General features: G+C 39.5%; 3 protein-coding genes across 5 annotated transcripts; 2 read left to right on the top strand and 1 right to left on the bottom strand.

Annotated features, from left to right (window-relative positions):
- The first annotated feature begins 59 nt into the window (after window positions 1–59).
- Window positions 60–3,092, top strand: LOC139812543 (uncharacterized). The gene is made up of 5 exons (XM_071777419.1): window positions 60–784; window positions 1,139–1,442; window positions 1,693–1,953; window positions 2,369–2,521; window positions 2,737–3,092. Exons 1-5 carry the CDS (start codon window positions 504–506, stop codon window positions 2,893–2,895), a joined length of 1,158 nt encoding a protein of 385 aa, XP_071633520.1. The 5' UTR covers window positions 60–503; the 3' UTR covers window positions 2,896–3,092.
- An 822-nt stretch (window positions 3,093–3,914) lies between these two features.
- Window positions 3,915–8,679, bottom strand: LOC139812545 (NECAP-like protein CG9132). 2 transcript variants are annotated; one of them, XM_071777421.1, is made up of 4 exons: window positions 8,181–8,679; window positions 7,545–7,941; window positions 6,913–7,171; window positions 3,915–4,132 (listed from the first exon to the last, which is right to left on the bottom strand). In XM_071777421.1, exons 1-4 carry the CDS (start codon window positions 8,264–8,266, stop codon window positions 4,071–4,073), a joined length of 804 nt encoding a protein of 267 aa, XP_071633522.1. In that variant the 5' UTR covers window positions 8,267–8,679; the 3' UTR covers window positions 3,915–4,070. The 2 variants fall into 2 exon arrangements, with proteins under 2 accessions (XP_071633522.1, XP_071633523.1); XM_071777422.1 differs by lacking the exon at window positions 8,181–8,679 and adding an exon at window positions 8,025–8,174.
- A 1,930-nt stretch (window positions 8,680–10,609) lies between these two features.
- On the top strand, window positions 10,610–18,929 carry LOC139812952 (uncharacterized). 2 transcript variants are annotated; one of them, XM_071778144.1, is made up of 7 exons: window positions 10,610–10,922; window positions 11,066–11,204; window positions 11,323–11,433; window positions 11,557–11,683; window positions 14,838–16,730; window positions 17,911–18,179; window positions 18,279–18,929. In XM_071778144.1, exons 1-5 carry the CDS (start codon window positions 10,692–10,694, stop codon window positions 15,622–15,624), a joined length of 1,395 nt encoding a protein of 464 aa, XP_071634245.1. In that variant the 5' UTR covers window positions 10,610–10,691; the 3' UTR covers window positions 15,625–16,730; window positions 17,911–18,179; window positions 18,279–18,929. The 2 variants fall into 2 exon arrangements, with proteins under 2 accessions (XP_071634245.1, XP_071634244.1); XM_071778143.1 differs by having other exon boundaries at window positions 17,911–18,929.
- The last annotated feature ends 5,072 nt before the right edge of the window (window positions 18,930–24,001 follow it).

Raw genomic sequence — 24,001 nt, 5'->3', positions numbered from 1 at the left:
ATTTGGACTTTTTCTTTAAAATCTCTTGGAATTTTGCTTTAAAATCTCCCGCTCACTTCCTACTCTTATTCGATTATGTGTATACCTACGTTCAATCTGAACACTTGCATGTGCAGTATGTATGTCTTAAATCATCGCGTGCGAGTAATTCAAGCCAATTTTTTTGATGTCGCATAATTATATATAGTATAAATGTCACATTACCCTGAGTGCCCTGAGTCTTGATTCCGCGCGGTCGTCCCCTCCCCCTAATCCCTCGCAGTCGCATCTAGCATGATAATATGAGAGCGCGCAGCATATGTCCGATCTTCTCGCTCCTCCTACCGCTTCGCCATGTACTTCCCTCTCCTCCGCCTGCGTCGGCGCTGATCGCGCTTCCTGACTCCTCTCCTTCTCTCTCGCTCCCGATCGCGAGATTGTAAACAATTCGAACGGCGCGCGGACCGCGGACCAGCGCGGACTGGAAGGCTCCTGGCTGACCTGGCTCGCGGCTCGCGGGAAGGATGCGACTGACGTGGACCGAGGGGAGATACGCGCTCTGCCTGCTGATCCTGCAAATAAGACTGACGAACTCGCGGACGTCCTGGCGCCTGAACGCCGCCGACAAGGTCGTGAAGACGACCGACTTTGTGAGCGCGATCGAGGACGATCCGATCTTCGACATCCTCGCGGGCAGCGTGGTCGCCGGCAATGGCCAGGCCTGGAGCAGGACCGCGACGTCCGAGAAGCACGAGAAGGTGCAGATATACTGTCAGGAGTGCAAGGGCTTCGCCAGCCAGGAGAGGTGAGGAACCGGCCGTGCGGCGTGCACCGTGCACCTATCTCGCCTACGCTATTAGGTTATAAAGTGACAGCTTGTGCCCTCAGTTCCTCTCCTTCGTTCGGTTTTTCCTTTTCTTCCATGTAGCGCGCCGTGCGATGTCACGCGCCGTCCTTCCTGCAACTTTTGTACCATTATATAGTATAGTCCACCACCTGCATGCGTAGATTTCTTTTCCTGTTAATGTTTCTACAGTGTACACGAGTGATATGCCATTTATGTGACATAATTTTCTTTTTCTTTCTGTAGTTAGCGTTTTGTGTGTGGCTTGCTGTTCATTCAGTATTAAAACAGCCCTAACTTTGGTCCCCTTGGCAGACGACTCTCGTCGTACGTGTTGAAGGACACGCAAAATATCAGCGAGTCCTTCCCACTTGACTCACAAGTGTCGAGCGAGCAAGTGACGTGCGCTTCCGGCCAGCACGGCGACAACATAATATTGGACTGTGGCAAGCCGGTGAACTTTACCTACTACGACAATCTGATCGGCGTGGCGAACAGAAACAAGCATCCGTTGGTCCCGGAGCCCAATGTGGCGCTCATGTTCAAGAAGAACGGCGGCAAAACCGTCGACGTCGACATTGACCTGCTAGAGAGACGCTTGAAGAAAGCAAAGCGAGAGGTACCTATATTTCAAAGCCTAGCAGCGCTAGGAAAAAATATCTCACAAAATTACCAGAGTCTAGTCTAGCATTTTTATTTTCTCTCCAAGTCTTTAAGCACCTTTTTGCAAAAAGACAACAGATTCGTGCGATCATAATATTTATATCTTGCAGATTTACCATCTTTTTATATATCTTTCAAATGCAATTCAAGTTTTATGTAGCATTAAACTCTATGATATTTCTCTTCAAATAAATTTCCATTTCTAGAAACCAAAATCTGTCCAGCTGTATAACCAGATAGGAAATTTCTGGCGTATAAAAGGTGATGCGCAAAGGTCAATCGAGTGTTTTCGCAGAGCGCTCGCTGTGTCACCGCACAACGCGGAAGTGCTCTTGAATTTGGCTAGAGTATTGCTGGTACAACATTACTTGGACGACGCGACATACTTGGCCAGGCGATCCTTAGAGTTGCAACCTCCAGATCGCAATGCATGGGAGCAATATCTTACGCTTGGACAAATATTCAAGGTATACGAATACAACAATACGTTCATAGCATTATAGCTGTGTAAAATATATATTTGTGAGATTCTTAATAAACATGTGCAAAATATTTTATAAATTCATTTATTTGCAAAGATAAAATTGAAATTATCAAAATTAAAAATTAAATTGATATGATTTTATCAAATAATTAATAATAATAATTGTTTGATATTGAATTTATATGATATATAAATGACTGATTAGTTTCTTAGAAACTAAACTCGGTCAAATTATTATTCCATCATTTACCGTTTTTCTGTTACATTCATCCAACATGTGAAATTTTAACGCACGTTGATAGCTTTTTTCCTGGTGTTGCGCACGTTCATTGAACAGTAACGTGTTGAAAAAGATGTAGTGAATGAAAATTTAATTAAAGTGCACCTTCTCATTATAGGCATATGGACACTTTCAAGAGGCAGCTGTACACCTGCGTCACGCACTGGAATTAAAACCAGATCTTTCCGATGCTGCCGATGCATTGAAAGAGGTCGAGTCACTACCGCTTGCAAGTATACACGTGTACACGTTGCTGATAATCGTCGGTTTGGTATGTAATCTAATTTCTAATAGAACACACATATAAACGGTCGCACGTTTTATGGGATACAATTAAATATAAAGTTTCTAGTATTTTCTTTAATCTTTTTTAAATCAAGTTTATATCTAAACGGTTTTACGAAAACACACAAGTCTTTTTTGTTTCCTTCCGGAGACATCCAACGGATCGGAAATTGTTACTGATGTACGCGCCCGTTCTCGTAGGTGCTCGGTGTACTCTTTGTTGTATTGACCAGCGTAGAATGTGACGAGGAGTCAACTCTAGTCAATGGACAGCTTCAGCGTCCAGTACAACGACATTTCAGTCGTGCTATGGCCATGCGCAGCTTACGGCTTAACGTTGCACGCAATAAACGCTGTTGATGATGATGATGATGTTGACGATGACTCATTATTGACGAACCAGTCGTTCGTACGTGTGATAGAATAACTTCTCATGCCATAACGACTTATCTCCCTGCAAAGTTATTTGTAACATGATAACTCGCAATAATTCTTGGGATGCACCAACTGTTTATTATATATCTCCGGAGAAAAATATATGAGGAAATATACGAGAATTTTTCATCGCCACTTTATTCAGACCGGATCCTAGCCGTTATCAAACATAATTTCGAGATTAGATTCTCAACTTCCATCCAATATTTATTTTTATCTTATCAACGTGTTTACAGAAAATAAAAAATATGGAATGTTTTATATATATATATATATATATATACCAGGATTACAATTCTCTTTTAGTTGCTATCACACATATAATACAGTACATTGTAACAATTTCTTTCACGTGCCATATACACGAAACTAGAATAGATACAAGTGACACACTTTTAATTTGCTTTCTGCATATATCACTTTATAATACGATTATGTGCTTGTAAGTGATATTAGTACCTCATTAGAGCTGAAGATTAGCTTTAACATACAGGATGTCCCAAGAAAGATGTGAAATAGCAGCAGAATACTATTTTTTAAGTTCTTTATAATACCTTAATAATAACCAATTCGACGTACGATTTTGGAAGCAGAAAGATGTAAAGCTATACACACAAAAATTTTTACAATAAATGATAGACTTTCTCTTCTACCGTTTATTCTGAAAATTTTTGTTTTATTGGAAAAAATAATTCTGTCGACGAAAAATCATTTGGATATTCGTAAGTATGCATTGTTTCTATTTCTGATGCGTTAAAACTGCAAATGTTTGTTTAAATTGTTGATAATTTTTAAGGAAATCTAAAAAAAATTATTTGTGAAATATAAATGAAGTATCTTTTACTCATAATTATATTTTGTTTGTAATATTGAATAATTTGAGATATCTTAATACTTATTTCTGCAACAAACGTTGCATTAACATCAACAAATCTTGTCGATCGTTCTAGTTTTTAAAAATAACATTTATTACATACACACACATATATATATATATAACTATTATTATTCGAAGGAGGTAATTCTTATATATATGATATAAAAGTTTTCGTTCTTCTTTAACGTTCAACGTTAAACATTAAAATAACTCTGATTCGCTGCTAACATCTGTATAACTTATGACATTCTCCGCTATCACTTTGCACCTTTTTGAGACAGTTTCCTATAAATAAAAAGAAATAATATATGTAATATATGAAATTGCATCTAAACACTCATTCAACAAGATTCACACTAACAATATGTTTCAACAAGGTTATTCTACATTTTACATTAAAATTTAGCACGGGGTAATGTAAATAACATTGTACAATTTATCTAATTAACGAGTCATAGATGTAGTAGGATTCTACTTTTCACCGGAGACACAATATTGTTTCTCATTACGTCGAAATTTTTACATATACTCCTCAGACGTGTGTTTAAACATTTCTAGTATAACATCCTCTTCTAATAACTTGTACATAATACTCATGAGATATGTAGATGTAAAATAATTGTTTGTGAATACTTCTCTTTAGAGATTTGAAAAAAAAGTTTAAATCGAACATAAAAAAATTCATGTCTATTTTTGCTGCTTATTATGCAGATAATTTTTGTTATCCAATTATAGAATCTAATATAGGATTTGAAAATTTCGAGACTTAGTTTCTGAATCATTTGGTTTTCCCAATCGGGATTAAAAACATGGCTTGAAAACGTCATAAAAATATAAAAATACTTGATTTATAACATTGTAGAATTTTTTTCCTTGATTTAAGACTATATTCTCGGCAAGAATAAATCAATTAGCACATGCGAGATGAAAAACGAAAAAAGTAGAGAAGAGAATAATGAATTTAAATAAAGATACGACGACTTTGCTGCTATTTCTTCAATGAAAAACCTAGCTCGGCTCAAATGTATTAAAATTGAATGAATAACTTTGTGGACACTCAGTGTACGAGGGACGTAGGCCTTCTTTTACAATAGGCCTCGTAATATTTACAAATGTTGCAAGCTAACGGTCGAGGCCAAACATTATATTGTTATTATATATTGGATATGTTATGTGTTATACACTTGACTGAATAATGAATTGAAAAATGCCTGTGCAATAGAAAATACTGGAAAAACAACTAACAAGTTGATATTGGAAAAATTAACTAAATATTATTAAATTTTTGTTATAAAATTTTCAACTATAATTTAATATTTTATTATAATTTTTAATTTATAATAAAATATATTAAAATGTCGATTTTAATTAAAAGAAAATTATTCTCTCTTTATATCTACGTGCTCCGCAAAATTCCGAAATAAATACAATTAATTCATAAAAAAATAGTTTTATTATTTAAAAAAAATAACGAGACTTCCTTAAAAGTCCTTTTAGTTTCCTTAGGATTTAATATCGCTTCTCAACAGTATTAATTAATATAATAATGAATAAATAAGATGTATATTGGATGACATTACCTAATATACAATGTTTATGAATCAAATTATATAAACGATAAATCATTTAACTACAATGAAAAGATTTCATTTTGAATCTTAAAAAGAAATATGTTGTTTTGTAAACCAGGTGAAAGTCATTCAGTGTTTCATATTTGAAAAAGTTGAAAAGAAAATGGATGAATCTCGAATGTCGTACTGTGTGCCTCTGTATAAATACTAAACATGTAAACAACTATTGTAATCTGCCTCGAATTTGGTTCTAATTTATTGGACTAGTCTGTACAAGGCACTAAATGCATCTGATATATATCGACATTTATACATACAAAAAATTATGTTATGCTATCTCCAAATACACTGAATGTCCAAAAGCGATTGAGATGAGTTTTTGAATGGTATTTATAAGTACAATACTATTATATAGAGTGCTGGGGAATCATGCAACAATCGAGAAGAGGGCAATCTATTGAAAAACAAAAAATAAATATCACGTTACAAAGTAAAATTTTTTCATATTGCTTTTCGTAGCTAGCTTACGAGTTTTCTGTAGACTGTTGGATCCTTAAAAATTTAAAACATAAGACGTGAATTATTACATTACACTGCATCTCTTTTAATCGATATGATAATCGGTATATTTATTTTTAACACTTTTTTTACATAAGTTTGGAACGAAAGTTTTTTTAAGACTTTGCAAAATTCTTTCCTTGAAAAGTTCCGAAATAAAAACAATAAATTCATTAAAAAATAGTTTTATTACAAAACAAATATAACGAAAGGCTTCCTTAGGATTTAATACTGCTTTAAAACGTCTTTTTTGACTGGAAAAATATCACCCCTCTCGACGAATGTTACTATATTTTTCACCACACGCTATATAGTATTGGAAAATATACATCAGACTCTCTTTCCATTATTCATAAAGACTTGCAATAGTCACCTTAAAATCTCTAGCTTAATACGTTTATCATGTCATATGCGTGTATAATCAATTATTTCATTTACTTTAATATACAAGAACGATTTCAGCATAAATGGCCAAATTTTAGATATTCTATCCATTCTAAGAAAAAGAATCATATTAGCATAGATCTGAAGTCGCTTTCTTTTCAATTTATAAACACTCTCTCCTCGTCATGAAGTTGTACAAAAATGCTTTGAAAGTTTACATAGATATACGTTTCTAATATTGTATTATATGTTGGCATTGTATGTTAGCGATATTTATAAAAATTATCAGTCCGTTTAGACATTGAAAAATTAAGATGTTATTTATTAACGTCAAAAAATTTTCAATGATTATTTTAGTATCCACGGAACGTTTTGATTTAAAAGTCATCATTACGGCAAAACTCCATTTTCAGGAGTTTTCAAAATGAGTAGTTTTCAACATGTTTCCAAAGCTTGACCATCCATATCAAAATCACTATGTGTATATACTGAAGCAAATATCTATGTATAACATTATATACATATATTTTAAAAGTTAGAATTGCACCCAACTGGCATTGGCCACTGTGGGTGCTGGTGCCGGTCCTGATGCCGGTGCTGCGGCCGATGCTGACTGAGAAGCACTAGCAAATTCGCCCCACTCTGAACTCGTACCATCTTGATTTTGACTTTGTGGTGGCTTATGCGCCGGTGAGGAAGTAGGAGTTTTTGCTGGTGGTGGAGCAATCTTGACACCACCTGGGGGAGGCGGCAGACCTACGGCCGGATTACGTTGTCTGGACTTGGACGCAACCTCGCTGCCATCCTTTTTCTACACGTAACAAATATGTAGAAAAATTATTTAAAGATCGTGGACCATATAAAAAGACACGTTGTCTAGATACTTGTTGTCAGGACAGTCTGACTTGACATATCGAATCGTATCAGACACACGTGCAGCTCTAAAAGAAATTTAATAAGGATATTAATAGAAAACAAAAGCAAAGATATATTTCTATAAAATCAATCAAACGTGAGAGAGATATAGTAATACGTGAACAGACGTAAAATTAATATGTTTCTTCTTTTAATGATCTTGGAACGATATTTTTCTAAATCTCAATTTAAATAAATATTACGTCTTTAGATTTTAACGGGCACGACAACCATGTTGCGAAACAACCACGTGACGAAAAGGTTCTTACGGTAATCTTCATGTTAATCTTGATAGTTTCGCCCTCCTTAAATCTGAGATCCAACTCCTGTTTCGGCTTCTCCTTCTCCTTTTCGATCTGCTCCCGATTCTTCAACCACTTGAAGTGATCCTGAAGGGCGACATTCAGATCAAAACTGTCAGACCTGTCCAAGAAACCGACACCTATGAACGCTGACCGTCCATTATCGTCTTGGATCCTCAGGACGAAATATCGGGATGAGTCGGTGACCGGTTCTACCGCTATCCCAGGATAAGTTTCGATGGGACACTTGGCGAACAGTTCGCCCGTGATCTTGTCCTCTAGCTTTAGCGTGATGCTGTCGCCCTGTGACACCAATCGCATGCGACCGGTCCAGGAGGGTTCCTGCAGATTCCAATCGGCTGCTCTGTGACAGATCAGATTGGGGAGGAGAGACAGAGTTAGAGACAGACAGAGTCACACAGATTCGAGAAAACAGAACAAACGTACCGTCCACCCGCCTTACTCTAGCTTTACTTTACTCGAACGACTCGTACGGTCGTCTCAACGAGAAACTACGGATCCGTCGTTCATAACATATTGAACAGCGTCGCGAATCGCGAAACGTCGCGTTGGACAGGCGCGAGGCGTCTGACGCGCGCTTACCGATAACCCCTGTTGGTCGACCTTGGCGGAATTTTGAAGACAAACACCTCGGACTTGACCAGGAGAACGCTCTCGTACGTCTCCATCGCGCTTGCCGACGACGATCTTCACGGGAGACGAGTCGCAGCCGTCGCAGGCTCGCAGGTCGCAGGGACGATCACGGGGGGGGAGAGCCTTACTCCACGCAGTCCACGAAAGGCTACCGTACTGTTTGAAGGTTCGTGGTTCGTTTGCGCTCCCCTGACAAATGTCCCCGACTCCCCGCTGCGATCAGCCGTGTGTTGATAACTCGTATCTCGAGTCACGCCTCCTGTCAGTCCTGTCACACTTGGTCACCCCCTTCCTCTCATCGCCTCCGCCGTAAAAACCTTTCCGCCCACGAGTTGTCCATAGATTAAACCAAACGGGTATAGACAGGCCGGTTGATTATTTTTTACACGGAAGCCAGAGCTGCCGCCAGAGGAAGCGTGACTCACCGACAAGAACGTGATTACGAGGGAAATGATTAACACGTTTGTCTTATCGGCGTTCAATGTCGATTCGACGTCAACTGTTTCCGAGAGTTATCAGCACGGTCGTATACGTATACAGTATACACAGATCTGGCAACTCTGGCCGAATTTTAGGCCGGTATTCATAGTCGGTTCTTATATTTAAGACCATCCTTAAGATGTTATTAACCAATCACAGGCCGGTATTCATAGTCGGTTCTTATATTTAAAACCATCTTAAGTACAATCTTAAGATGTCATTAACCAATCACAGAGCCGTATTAGCATCTTAAGATATTACTTAAGACGGTCTTGAAATAAGATCTGATTATGAATACCGGTTATAGTTATTTAAGATTGTCTTAAGTTCAATCTTAAGATGTCATGAATCAATCACAGAGCCGTATTATAGTAGGTCTACAATGCGAGTCGTAAAGTCGTGAGTCGTAAGAATTGACCAATCACAGTCGATTATTTTTCTCAAATTCGATTGTGATAGGTCAATTCTTACGACTCACGACTTTACGACTCGCATTGTAGACCTAGCATTAAGATCGTACTTAAGACGGTCTTGAAATAAGATCTGATTATGCCGGCCATAGGTCCCGGATTCATAGTCGGATCTTATATTTCAAGACTGTCTTAACTACGATCTTAAGATGCTAATACGGCTCTGTGGCCGGTATTCATATTCATATCTTATTTCAAGACCGTCTTAAATAACATCTTAAGATGCTAATACGGCTCTGTGATTGGTTAATGACATCTTAAGATTGTACTTAAGATGGTCTTAAATATAAGAACCGACTATGAATACCGGCCTGTGATTGATTCATAACGTCTTAAGATCGTACTTAAGATGGTCTTAAAGGCCATTGCACGTAACAAAGTTTTAGTTTTAATCGTAAGGCCGTAAGAAAATAGACCAATCACACTCGATTATTCTTCAACCGCGAGGAGAATAATCGACTGTGATTGGTCTATCTTCTTACAACCTTACGATTATGACTAAGGGCCAATTTCACCAACCACAGTTAGCTTAACCGATGGTTAAAGTTAGCAGAATTGACCAATAGAAATTAATCCACCCATTCCACCCTGCTTTCTATTGGTCAATCCTGCTAACTTTAACCGTCGGTTAAGCTAACTGTGGTTGGTGAAATTGGCCCTTATTGGCCATGTTCAGCAGACACAACTGTTGAGTTCGTCTTCGCAACCCTTTGCGTTGCGTGGTTGGTTCTAGAAGTAATAGAGTATAGGAACTCTAATGCAAGGGCTGGGTTCGGGGAGCGCGCTTTTAGCGCTATGAGCGTGCTCTGTCCTTGTTCAACTTTCAGTAAGTAACAGAGACAGAATGACGTTGTCAGCGCTAATAGCGTCTCCCCGAACGCAGCCTAGGTCTACAATGCGAGTCGTAAAGTCGTGAGTCGTAAGAATTGACCAATCACAATCGAATTTGAGAAGAATAATCGACTGTAATTGGTCAATTCTTACGACTCACGACTTTACGACTCGCATTGTAAACCTAGCATAAGAAGTAAGGGTGCCTCCCCATGCAGGACGGAATCTCGGAAAACGGAATTTCGGAATCATTCTGATTGGTTAGTCCCATGAGGCTATTGGTTAGCCTCATGGGACTAACCAATCAGAATAATTCCGAGATTCCGTTTTCCGAGATTCCGTCTTGCATGGGGAGGCACCCTCACGCGTCGCGTCATCCAATCAAAACATCCCATTTCGATCCCGTCACAAGAATGTAATGAAATGGGATGTTTTGATTGGTTAACTTGTGACGACGCGACGCTTGACGCGCTCAGTGGAAACTCAGCCTAAGAGCCACGCACGTTCGACTGCTACTCAGCGGCTTGGTCTGCTGAACGCGCCCATTGAAGCAGGTTTTATAATTTATGATATCGCCACCACGTGTCGCTACTATTTAGTAAGGTGACTACAGCCGCCATTATATGTTTAGTAACAGCCGCTGAGCTGATAATTTTGAAATTTCTAAAAGTAGTGCAAAATGGTTGTAACGTGCGCAGTACCGAAATGTAAATCGTACAAAACCAAGAAAAAGAACGTGTCTATGTTTAAAGTGCCGAGAGATATAGAGATGCGAAAAAAATGGAAAGCCGCTATTCCTGGTGTAGTAGCATTTAAAAAAACGCACACTATTTGCGAGAAGCATTTTGAAGCACATTATATTATCAGGAGCTACATCAAACATGATGCAAATGGAAAGGTTATTGCAAACGTAAGTTTTATCACCAAATTTTCTTTAATATACGAAAACTAGCTTATTTGCACGTGTTGTCCTTCATTTCCATTTTTATTTCATGTACATATACATACGTTCTTTTTATATTTCCTTTGTGGCATATTTCTTTTTTCTGTCAGGTTCCATTTCAGCGTCCTCGTCTACACAGTTCCGCTGTACCAACAATATTTGATGACAATACATCTTCCATCTATAACAAAGTCGACAAAGTACCTGAACTGGTTCACCCTACGGAGAGTCATCAGTCTATTATAGGAAGTATGTATTGTACACAGTTGTGGAAGTAATGCTCAAAGAAATTTAAATGTTCGATTTCATCACTTTCCCAAGCTTAATAAGTTGTTCGTACATGTCAAAAATCATTTTGGTAATTTAGAGAAATGTGATCGTTTCGAAGCCTGGAGCAATGCATTAAAAACGAAGAAAATGACCTCTTATATGAGAGTGTGTTCACGGCATTTCCAGAAAGAGGATTATATACTGCCAGGTAAGAGAGTTAATTTTTGACAGGAAAAATTAGCCACTTGAGATTTTGTTTAACTTGTGCATCGTGAATGTGTATAAATGATACATTTTCAATAATAATTAATTGTGAATACGTTGACGATAGATGTTGTTTCAAAAACGAGACGCTTGAAGACAACTGCTGTTCCATCGTGCACGTTGCCAAGCAGTGCTACAAGAAAAACTCCAAGTGTAGCAGAAGCTGATGAAGCGCGACTCCAGAAACAAATAAGGTGGTGTTGATTTTCTGGAAAATTTCCAGCTTCAGAATTTTTTTTTGGGCTTCACCATTTTCAGCAGATTTTTTGCTGTTATTATTGAATTATTTCTCTTTTCTCTGAACGCCGCGCCGTGCGGCAGAGTGCGTTGACCAATCAACAAATTTTGATTTTGCCGGAGGTTAACGCAGGCGACTTGCGGCAGCCTTCTGATTGGTCAACGCACTCTGCCGCACGGCGTTTCCGCGACTGTGGATCAGCGACATTGGCCTAGTTTACACCGATCTCTTGATACGCGTATCAAATAGTATATTTGAACTGATCAGCCAATAATCAGACTTATTTACTAGTTATTTACTATTTAATACGCGTATCAAGTGATCGGTGTAAACTAGGCCATTAAGGTGCCTTTTCATGCTGACGCTCGACGCTCATTTTCAGCGGCAAGAAGGTCGCATGACTACAATTGACGCCGGCGTCAATTGAAATTCATGAAAAGGAAAACAGCGTCAAAATTTCGGCGTCTTCGCGCTGCTTTGGCTTTGACGCTTGAAGTTGGAAAAATCCAACTTCTCTTTCTTGACGCTGGCATCATATGATGTCACATGACGATGCTCAACGCTGTTTTTCAGCGTCCCATGAATTGGCACCTTTAGGCTGAGTTTCCACTGAGCGCGTCACGCGTCGCGTCGTCACAAGTTAACCAATCAAAACATCCCATTTCATTACATTCTTGTGACGGGATCGAAATGGGATGTTTTGATTGGTTCAACTCGGACGACGCGACGCGTGACGCGCTCAGTGGAAACTCAGCCTTAGGCTGAGTTTCCACTGAGCGCGTCACGCGTCGCGTCATCCAATCAAAACATCCCATTTCGATCCCGTCACAAGAATGTAATGAAATGGGATGTTTTGATTGGTTAACTTGTGACGACGCGACGCGTGACGCGCTCAGTGGAAACTCAGCCTTACCGTGCAGCAAGAAGCGACGCAGTAGCCAATCAACATGCCTTTTCTTCCGTAAGAACTAAATGTTTATGGAGGATTCACATTGCGTCCGATCACGTCCGATGTTCGACGTACGACGATCCGACATCCAATAACAGAATTTATTATTAGAGACAAAAATTTCCTATTGGATGTCGGATCGTCGTACGTCGAACATCGGACGCAGTGTGAATCCTCCATTATTAGCTACCAGCATCGCTTCTCACCGCGCAGCAAGCGTTTTCGTTTTCGCGTACTATCCTGCACTCTAGCGGTAAAGTAGAAAAGCTAAGTAGCTTTCCAGCCACAACCTAACCTAACCTAACTTACCTAACCACATAACCACAACCAACCACAACTGCTACAAGCTGACAGCAATCGACACTGTTAGTACTGTGTCACTGTGTCACTTGTGGTATGATTATGTTCCGTTGCTAGAAAACATCCAAAATAACGTGCTATTCTTTGTGCAATAAATGTATTTTCTTACACCTATATATATATATATATCATTTTTTAAATGGGAGTACACAGTAAGAAAAAGTATCGGGGTTTATCTGTCCGGAGACTTTCCCGGAAGAAGGGATGGGTGAGAAGGTATTAATAACATACATATATTATATACTAATATATTTTTTCTCTGGTAAAATGAATGTCAGACTGAAAATTTATAGTGTACATGACGTAAACTAAAGATTTCTAGTACTGACAGTGAATATCGGAACGCAACCACCGCATATACATACATATGCAATCCTTTCATGTATTTCCGATACATGCGATACATGTTTATGTCCTGGAACTGAATTGAATGTATGTACGATAATGTAGGAAACTAAATTAAAAATGTCGTTAATTATCGACATTTTTAATTCCGTTTAGATAAGGGTACTTTCCTATTATAGAATTTAGCAGACACTCCAGCACCCTCTTAAGTTAGTTAAACAGAGAAAAAATTTTGAGTTTTGACAGCTCCCTATATCTTGCGTTTTCCTTCTCTTTCTTTTGTTAAAGAAAAAAAAAAGATAATGCGCGATCTTCCCCAAAATATTTCTTTTTCTCGTACATCTCTTTCTATTTTTCATATTAGAGCCCTATCTCATATTAGGTAGGACAGTAGGACATAGGATAACATTTCATTTGTCCTATATAAATGCGTCAAGCATATTGATTGACTAAAATTGAGCAAATTTGTTGCAGTGATTTTTAATTCTTTTGAGATTAATACGTGCACATAATAGCATAATAAGATCATCTTACGATTGTGTGTTATATATTATAATATCACACTGATTTGCAAGAATTTACTTCGATATTGTTGATAGTAAATGGCGAGAAAAATATAGGAAAGGACTCTAAAAACTCTCTCTCTCTCTCTCTCTTTCTCTAAAAGAAAATCTCTCTCAGCTAGAAGATTATTGCGCTGAATAAACGCTAGGCTAAAAAGGATTCGTTCGTGTAATATGTTTTAGATAGACATACGGTATATCACTTATATTTAATCTTTATTTCATGATATTCGTAAATAGAATACATTTGTTTAAAATCTATTTTGTTTGTTTGAACGTAATTTCTACAATCTACTCATAATTGTGAAACATTTTATGTATAGAAAATAAAATGTTATAATTTTTAAAATAATATATCTAAAAGAACATTAAATTACATTTAAAGTTAACACACACGTATATGTACAGTAATTTATTAAAATTATTAATTGTAACAATCATACAAATATTTTTATTAATTTATAAAGTTTAACATTAAACAGGTGAATCAGAAATAACGCTATTCTTTGCGTAATAAACGTTTTATTATTTTTCCTACGTCTATATATGTATATAATTTTTTTAATGCCAAAATATAGCGCAAAGAAACTGCCTCCACATATGCGTAGGTTCTCTCTCGGAAGAAAGGATGGGTGAGAAGATACGAGGGTTCAGGGTTGTTTGATAAGTTAGGTAAATTTTGTGTGAGGTGGCATCACAATCCATTTGACGTGACGTGATGCCTGGAAAGTTCCTCAACCCTCGTATTTAGAAATCTGTTTGAAATATTCCTTGTTGCTCTTAGCTTTAATTTCATACAGCATTTAAAAATCTATCTGAAATATAGCATATTTCTTTTTAATTATAACTATATATTATTCATAGATTTATTTATATTTTAATTCTGGTTCTAGGCGAAGGATGCTGAAACAGATGGAACAACGCATGCAAGTCGATCGTGACACTGAGAATAATGAATCTACCGATCCTCTAAAGTCTGTTGAACTTCCACCCGATGTAACAACGTCTGAGATCAATACTGAAATGATACATTGTCACCGAATAAAGGAAGAACCAACGGATAATAATGAAGAACAGATAGAATCGTACAATGAGGAAGGCGTTTGCAGTGAAAATATTGAATATTGCGAGGACAATAAAAATTTTGTTTTTATTAACGTAGATAAGATGAAAATCGAAACAGAGGATTATAAGGAAGAAGGCGCATGTAATGAAACCATTGAATATTGCGAGGACAACACGGATTTGGTTTCCATTAATACAGTAGATAATACAGTAGAAAAAACAGAGGGCCATGTGAAAAAAGATATGCATAACCAAAGCATTGAACATTCTAACAATAAGACCAAAAATCTAGTTGACGGCACATTAAACTCTGGAAAAAATGGAAAAGGATCTGAGGCCAAGAAGGATAAGACTCAAGGAAATATCCTTACAGGTCGTTTCCCTGTAAATTTTTCTTTTATGTGGAGCGAGATCCATAGAACATTTAAGGAACACACGCGTGTAGTTGATTGTCAATTCAAGTATTGGAAGCTCGTAAATTTTACTCATCGCGGATTACGCACGGAATTTTATTTCAAGTGTCAAAGATGTCTCTACGAAGCGAGTGTTTGGTCGGATCCCATAAACTTTCAAGGTACATACCGGCCGACGGCCGTTCGAGCGATGAAAAGTTAAATTCTTAGGACTAAAAAAAGATTTAAAAAAAGTATTGAACCAAGATTAAAATTAATGTACTTTGGTAGAAATAGATATTAGTGTTCTTCAGTTACATCGTTTACATTTCCATACATTAAGCATTGTACATACATACACAAGTAATATATAATAAATGTCTATTTTACATTATATAAACTTATTAACCAATGTCATATTCACATCACATTCATCACATTCTATTATTGCCCATCCTCGTCCCACCTCCCACCTTCTCCGACAAAGGTATAGCCGGTATAGCTTTGTCGGCATTGTCGGCAACGGCAAACGGCAACCTTATCGCATCGCTATCGCTTATTGTGCAAGGGGCTTAAAGGGCCTCGCACACAATATTGCATATGCATAGGCATAAGACCGCTAAACCAATGAGCTAAACCAATGAGACCAATGAGCATCTAGCATAAAGTCGCCATATTAACTTACATAAGTGCTCATTGGTCCAGCGGTTTTTAAGGGGAGCTTTCCAGTAAGCGACACAAGTCGACACAAACGTCGTTCTATCTTTCTTTTTTGGCAATGAGTAACAGAGACAAAATGACACTTGTGTCGACTTGTGTCGCTTGCTGGAAAGCTCCCAAGGTCAATCCAGACAAACTTGCATAGCGCATAAACATAAGCATAAGAGATTTGCGTGGTCCATATGCATGTGCATAAGGAAATAAGAGAGACCACGCCGTTTCTTTATGCATATGGTTATGCACCTATGCAAGTTTGTGTGGATAGGCCTTTATGCCATGCTTATGCAGCCTCTGCAATTTTGTGTGCAATAGCCTTAAGGCCATTGCCGGATGCTCATTGGTTTAGCGGTTTTATGTTACGCTTATGCTAAGCTATGCATTTTGTGTGCGATGGCCTTTCAGTTCTCTGACTGTCACGACCATAATGTATGTTGTCAGTTGTCAACAGTTGTCAAGTATGGTCAAGTATATCGTACGCATGACACGTTTTACCGATTGTATTCGCTGCAACATAGCAGAGTGAAAGATATTCAGAGACACAATGGGATGTAAAAGTAGGCTACAACTTAGTCAAAAAAGACTTTCTCGAAGAAGACGTTGTATTTTGAGGTGAGTTATTTTACTATTTTTTGGGAGGGGCAAATTTTTTTTGTTGGACACAACACATTAGTACGTACAACACGAAGCGTTACAGAGAAAATGGTTACATTTTCTGACTTAATTTTTGATAAGGCTAGCGCTATATAATTTTACAAATGTCCTGTACGATGTCCTGAAACATACGATGTTTCTCGTTGTTTGCTGCACGTAGCTTACGTATGTATGTATGTATGTACAGAGGAGATGGATGAGAGTGGTCAGTGGTCATTCCCGCGTTTTGGCTGTTACCGAATCCAGGTAACGTGCACGATTTTCTGCTTCTCTTCCGTGCTATGTCTACGATTTTATGGTTTGCAACAAAATCGTGCACATATGCCACATATACCTATACCTACAGAATTCGGTAGTCAAAACGTGGGAGTGCGGAGTGATCACTTTCGTCCTTCTCTCTGGACTACTCTGGAGTCTCTGATATAATCGTACGACATCGACAGTCGAGACTATTGGCGTTTTCGATTTGCTACTCGACCCGACTCGGGTCGCATCAATGGACGTGGAATACATACATAGATATGTATGTATTCCACGTCAATGATGCTAGAGTCCTGTATACATGATGCGACCCGAGTCGGTTTGAGTCGCAAATCGAAAACGCTATATGGCGTGCGGCGTTGTTTTGTTTCTCTCTTCTTCTTATGAAAAGTGACTATACTACATTCTGAGTATTCTGACGGTGAAGCGGGTGAAGTAAAAAGCTAAGCAGTGCTTCAGATAACAAGTAGCGACAGTAGCAGTAGTTGACACTGTGTGTCACACGATATGGCTGTGTTCCGTTGTTGAAAAGTACCCAAACGTAGGCTATTCTTTGCGTAATAAACGTTTTATTATTTTTTCTACGTCTATATATATATATAATTTTTTAATGCCAAAATATAGCGCAAAGAAACTGCCTCCACATATGCATAGGCTCTCTTGGAAGAAAGGATGGGTGGCATTACACAAAATCCAGTTAGTGACGCGATGCCTGGAAAGTTCCACAACCCTCGTATTTAGAAATCTGTTTCAAAATATTCCTTGTTGTTCTTAGCTTTTTACTTCATTTAGAAATCTATTTGAAATATTCTTGAAATATTCCAACTATATAACGATGTAATTTTAATATTTATTTACATTTCACGTCTGGTTCTAGGCGAAGGATGCTGAAACAGATGGCACAACGCATGCAAGTCGATCGTGACACTGAGAATACGGAATCTACCGATCCTCTAAACTCCGTTAAACTTTTATCCAATGTAACGACGTGTGAGATCAATACTGAAATGATACATTGTCACCAAATAAAGGAAGAACCAACGGATACGAATGAAGGACAACGTGAAACGTACACGGAGGAAGGCGTTTGCAGTGGAAATATTGAATATCTTGAGGACGATAAAAGTTTAGTTTTGGCTTATGTAGGTAAGGTAAATGAAACAGAGAGATATGAGAAAGAAGGCGGATGTAATGAAACCACTGAATATTGCGAGGACAACAAGGACTTGGTTTTCATTAATATAGATAAGGTGGAAAAAACAGAGGGCCATGCGAAAGAAAGCACGCATAATCGAAGCCGTGGACATTCTGAGGCCAAGGAGGACATCCGTATTAATAATACCTGCTCTACGAACACATGTAGTACTCAAGAAGATGTACCTACGCGTCGTTCCATTGTAAATTTCTCTTTCATGTGGAGCGAGATTCATAGGACATTTAACACGCACTCGCGTGGAATCGCGTGTCAATTCAAGTACTGGAATCTCGTCAATCATCGTCGTCGCGGATTACTCACGGAATTTTTTTTCAAATGTGACAAATGTCACTACGAAGCGAGTATTCAGTCGGAGCCCGAACGGACGAAGACACCGAACATTAATGCCACTTCCATAACCGCGACTGATGCGGCAGGAATAAGATTTTTTCAATTGAAGCAGCTCTTGACGGCTATGGACATTGTTTGAGTATTAAAATAAGACTTCTTGGAAGCATCGAGAAAATTTGGTTACAGTCCACAGAAGAGAGTGATACGAACAATATAGTTGGTTAGTTGGTTGTTTTTATTGACTGCTTGACTGGCCCCAATGGGTTACAATAACTTTTGTTTCTATATATGAAATATCATGCATGTACGAGTAATATATAATAAATTTATATATTTTTTTACATTATCAATCAATGTCATATTCATGACAGATTTTGTTTTATCTCATTCTATTATTGCCCATTTTCTTGCATTCCTCACTCTGTTTTTTCTCTCTCTCCTGGGAGTCGATTGTGTATCTTGAAACGAGGTGAAAATTACAAAAGTGAACAGATTTTACTAGATTTCCACAAATGAAATCGTAGATACGCTAGTGAATTTCCTCACTTTTGTAATTTTCACCTCATTTCAAGATGCACAATCGACTCCCTGCTGTCTCTTCTCACTTTCTCGTCCAGTCTTCTCTTTGTCCCTCTCCTAATATCTTTGTCATATTGCCTTTTTTTGAGTTCTGACACAAAACTATAAGAAATGGAATTATCTCGAATAAAAATCAATTATACAAGTTTAAACTGCATTAACAAATTTTTGTAATTGGGCTTTTTGGGCAAGATATTTTTTATTAATAAAGGACCCCGGGCCCAGCCATAGGGAAAATGGATCCCGGTCAAATTGGTTGAAACTGCAGTATGCTGTACTTCATAATCTCCTGATCAAAAGTGTTAATGGGCACGAAGTCCGGAACCATCTACTTTTCGAGTTATCAGACGTTGAACATGGTAAAAATGAGGATATTGGGGACATTCTATTTTAGAGTATCCACGGCAATAATTCTTTAGGGTCGCATTTTTATGTGTGTGTGTGTGTGCGCGCGTGTGTGCGTGGGTATGTGTGTGCGCGTGTGTGTGTGTGCGCGCGCGCGCGCGCGTGGGTATGTGTGTGTGTGCGTGTAAGCGCATGTGTGTGTGTGTGTGCGCGCGCGCGCGTGTGCGTGGGTATGTGTGTGTGGGTATGCTGTATGAGCGTGTGCGTGTGAGTGCGTGCGTGCGTGCGTGTGTGGGTATGTCCGTATGAGCGTGTGTGTGTGTGTGGCGCGCGCGCGCGCGCGCGTGTGTGGGGGTATGTCTGTGTATGTGCGTGTGAATGTAGGTGTGTGTGTATATTTTTATGATCAGTGCACCGTCGGCATTAGCATCACCCAATGTACACCGCGTGGACATCTGTCAAAGAATAACGCAGGTGTCCTAAGGCCAGCTCAGCGAGAACAGAAACCTCGCGTAGAGCAAAAGGACAAAAGCTGGCTTGATGTTCAGTACGCATAGAGACTGCGAAAGCAACTTATGTTCGACTGTTAGACGCTGTGCCGTCGTAAGCGATGAGATCCCGACGACGGGCAGACGCGCCGTACGGCAAACCGGGCTTGTGTGACGACTGGCCCGCGAGAGGACCGGCCGCCTAGTAGTGTGTCACATTGTTTTGAGCCGTTTGACTCACGAGACTCCTATTGCGGGTACGGCCGCCTCGGCGGCCCGCGGTCGGCCGTAGCGGCCCCAGGATCGCGGACTGATCGAAGGATCAAAAAGCGACGTCGCTATGAACGCTTGGCTGCCACAAGCCACTTATCCCTGTGGTAACTTTTCTGACACCTCTTGCTGAAAACTCTTCAAGTCAAAAGGATCGATAGGCCGCGCGTGCTTTCGCAGTCTCTATGCGTACTGAACATCGAGATCAAGCCAGCTTTTGCCCTTTTGCTCTACGCGAGGTTTCTCCTCGCTGAGCTGGCCTTAGGACGCGGGGCACGACCTGTGGCACCCCGCCGCGACAATGATGCTAATGCCGACGATGCACTGATTATAAGAATATACACACATCTACATTCACACGCACATACACAGACATACCCCCCACACACACGCACTCACACACACACACACACACACACACACACACACACACACACACACACATTCATACAGACATACCCACACACACATACCCACGCACACGCCCGCACGCACACACGCACTCACACGCACACGCTCATACAGCATACCCACACACACATACCCAAGTACACGCGCGCACGCACGCACGCACGCACGCACTCACACGCACACGCACACGCTCATACAGACATACCTACACACACATACCCACGCACATGCACGCGCGCGCACACACACACACGCACGCACTCGCACGCACACGCACACGCTCATACAGATATACTCACACACACATACCCACGCACACGCGTGCGCGCGCGCACACACACACACACACACACACACACACACACACACACGCACACGCTCATACGGACATACTTCCACACACACACACACACACACACACACACACACACACACACACACACACACACGCACTTACACGCACACGCTCATACGGACATACTTACACACACACACACACACACACGCACGCACGCACAAAAATGCGACCCTAAAGAATTATTGCCGTGGATACTCTAAAATAGAATATCCCCAATATCCTCATTTTTACCATGTTCAACGTCTGATAACTCGAAAAGTAGATGGTTCCGGACTTCGTGCCCATTAACACTTTTGATCAGGAGATTATAAAGTACAACATACTGCAGTTTCAACCAATTTGACCGGGATCCATTTTCCCTATGGCTGGGCCCGGGGTCCTTTTACTTGTAAGCTTGCAAGTAATAATTATTATACAAAATGTTTTTTCACAGGTTGTATTATTGACCAAACTGACATTTATTTTTACGTTAACTCGACGTTTCGACACTGGTTTTGTGTCCTTATCAAGAGATTTCTAAAAGTATGCAAAACGAAGTCGTTACAAGCATGTTGTTACAGGAACGAATGTCGCACGAGAAACAATCAAGGAAATATCTACCTATATTTTACGCAATTGCATTAGCCACTCACAAAGTTCTTGCCGTTTTACTAACATTGTCAAAGTTTAAAAGGACGCAAGATCTTGTCGGAAATGACGTCATAAAATGAAACGTTTTGATTGGATAACTCATGACGCGGCGTCGTGACGCAACGCGCGACGCGTGTAGTGGGAACGCAGCATAATAGCGTCTTCCCGAACGCACCTATTGTGGGCATTCAGGAGCGCATACGTATGTACACGCACTAGGCTCTGGGGTCACATGCGCATGCTCTAGGGCTTAAGCGGGGCGCACACACTTCTGCACAACGCATAATGCGTAAGCATAAGAAAATTGATTGGTCTATTTCCTTATGCACATGCATATGCACCAATCAATTCTCTTATGCTTATGTTTATGCGCTATGCATGTTTGTCTGGATTGACCTTAAAGGTGGAAGCACATAAAATTGCAGGAGCCATGAGCACGAATGCAGAAGCCATATGCGCATGCGCTATAATGTCTGCATACTGCCTATGGCTTCTGAATTTTCAATCTACATACACTATGCTTATGTATTTTTATGTAGATTGAAAATTCAGAAGCCATAGGCAGTATGCAGACACCATAGCGCATGCGCATATGGCTTCTGCATTCGTGCTCATGGCTCCTGCAATTTTATGTGCTTCCACCTTAAGACCGCTGGACCAATGAGCATCTTATGTAAATCAATATGGCGACTTTATGCTGGATGCTCATTGCTCCAGCGGTCTTATGCTATGCTTATGCAGCTTATGCAATTTTGTGTGCGATGGTCTTTAAGGAGATCCTATAGTGGCGGTAGTTACCGACATTTTTTCATTTTAAGGAATTTTTGAATTGGCTTTACAGAATTGCAAGTTTTTGGTCTAGAATTAAAGTACGCACAAAAATCTACATCGCGTTGTACGAATTCATATCGGAAACAAAAAAAAATTAAAAATTTTACTAATTTGGGCACATACAACTGTCATCTGACGACAATAACAAAATTACTGCAGTTTATATATATATAATGACACCAAGGCGACGTAGGGACAACATGTAGGAACAATATCGTGTAAATAAAACTAAGATTCAACGTCTAGAAAAAAAGATTCCGTAAAATAAAGTTTTATTAAGCAAAAGCACATTTAGGTTGACAGGATAAGCAGTATTGCGTGTAGCGAGAGATGGCGCAGCAATCGAACAAAGACAGATGCCTCTGGTTAGACAAGGACAGACATAGATATATAACATAGAAAACAGGATTAGAAATGTTGACATTACCGACGTCGAAGAAGTTCGGCCTTCGCTATAGGATCCCCTTAAGGTCAATCCAGACAAACTTGCATAGCGCATAAACATAAGCATGAGAGAATTGATTGGTCCATATGCATGTGCATAAGAAAATAGACCAATCCGTTTCTTTATGCATATGGTTAGGCTGAGTTTCCACTGAGCGCGTCACGCGTCGCGTCGTCCGAGTTGAACCAATCAAAACATCCCATTTCGATCCCGTCACAAGAATGTAATAAAATGGGATGTTTTGATTGGTTAACTTGTGACGACGCGACGCGTGACGTGCTCAGTGGAAACTCAGCCTTATGCACCTATGCAAGTTTGTCTGGATAGACCTTAAAGCGGGGAACACACACTTCTGCACAACGCATAATGCGTGAGCATAAGAAAATTGATTGGTCTATACACATGTACATAAGGAAATAGACCAATCAATTTTCTTATGCTTACGCATTATGCGTTGTGCAGAAGTGTGTGCGTCCCGCTTAAGCCCTAGAGCATGCGCATGTGACCCCAGAATAGTGCGTGTACATACGTATGCGCTCTTGAATGCCCACAATGTGTGCAATCGTCACTATACATAACTGGAATGTTAAAATAAAATTTTCAGTAACTTACAGCTCTTAACATTACCAATCAATCACTAAACGATTGGTAAAAAAAGAATTTAAAATTCCCAACAGTCAAAGTGTAGGCGCTAAAGAAGGTTAAAAATTTGTTGACAATTAATTCTTTCTTTTTAAAACGCGAAACTACCAAAAGGTTTCAATGCGGTACCAAACATTGCCAATCAATCGCCAATCGATTAAAAAAAAAAAACTACCACAGTCAAAGTGGGGGGGCTAAGGGCCAATTTCACCAACCACAGTTAGCTTAACCGACGGTTAAAGTTAGCAGGATTGACCAATAGAAAGCAGGGTGGATTCATTTCTATTGGTCAATCCTGTTAACTTTAACCGTCGGTTAAGCTAACTGTGGTTGGTGAAATTGGCCCTAAGGGCCAATTTCACCAACCACAGTTAGCTTAACCGATGGTTAAAGTTAGCAGAATTGACCAATAGAAATTAATCC

Source organism: Temnothorax longispinosus, chromosome 5, assembly GCF_030848805.1.
Source record: "Temnothorax longispinosus isolate EJ_2023e chromosome 5, Tlon_JGU_v1, whole genome shotgun sequence".
Classification (NCBI taxonomy): Eukaryota; Metazoa; Arthropoda; class Insecta; order Hymenoptera; family Formicidae; genus Temnothorax; species Temnothorax longispinosus.
Note: the sequence above shows the minus strand (reverse complement) of the source record. Positions and strands in the feature narration are given on the sequence as shown.

Coding starts and splice junctions, on each gene's coding strand:
- LOC139812543 (XM_071777419.1), top strand. CDS start 504: ATGCGACTGACGTGGACCGAGGGGAGATACGCGCTCTGCCTGCTGATC. Junction 1,443..1,692: donor TGAAGAAAGCAAAGCGAGAG/GTACCTATATTT, acceptor TTCCATTTCTAG/AAACCAAAATCTGTCCAGCT. Junction 1,954..2,368: donor CGCTTGGACAAATATTCAAG/GTATACGAATAC, acceptor TTCTCATTATAG/GCATATGGACACTTTCAAGA.
- LOC139812952 (XM_071778144.1), top strand. CDS start 10,692: ATGGTTGTAACGTGCGCAGTACCGAAATGTAAATCGTACAAAACCAAG. Junction 10,923..11,065: donor ATGGAAAGGTTATTGCAAAC/GTAAGTTTTATC, acceptor TTTTTCTGTCAG/GTTCCATTTCAGCGTCCTCG. Junction 11,434..11,556: donor AGAGGATTATATACTGCCAG/GTAAGAGAGTTA, acceptor CGTTGACGATAG/ATGTTGTTTCAAAAACGAGA.
- LOC139812545 (XM_071777421.1), bottom strand. CDS start 8,266: ATGGAGACGTACGAGAGCGTTCTCCTGGTCAAGTCCGAGGTGTTTGTC. Junction 7,942..8,180: donor TCGACCAACAGGGGTTATCG/GTAAGCGCGCGT, acceptor GATCTGTCACAG/AGCAGCCGATTGGAATCTGC. Junction 4,133..6,912: donor ACCCACAGTGGCCAATGCCA/GTTGGGTGCAAT, acceptor TTTTATTTATAG/GAAACTGTCTCAAAAAGGTG.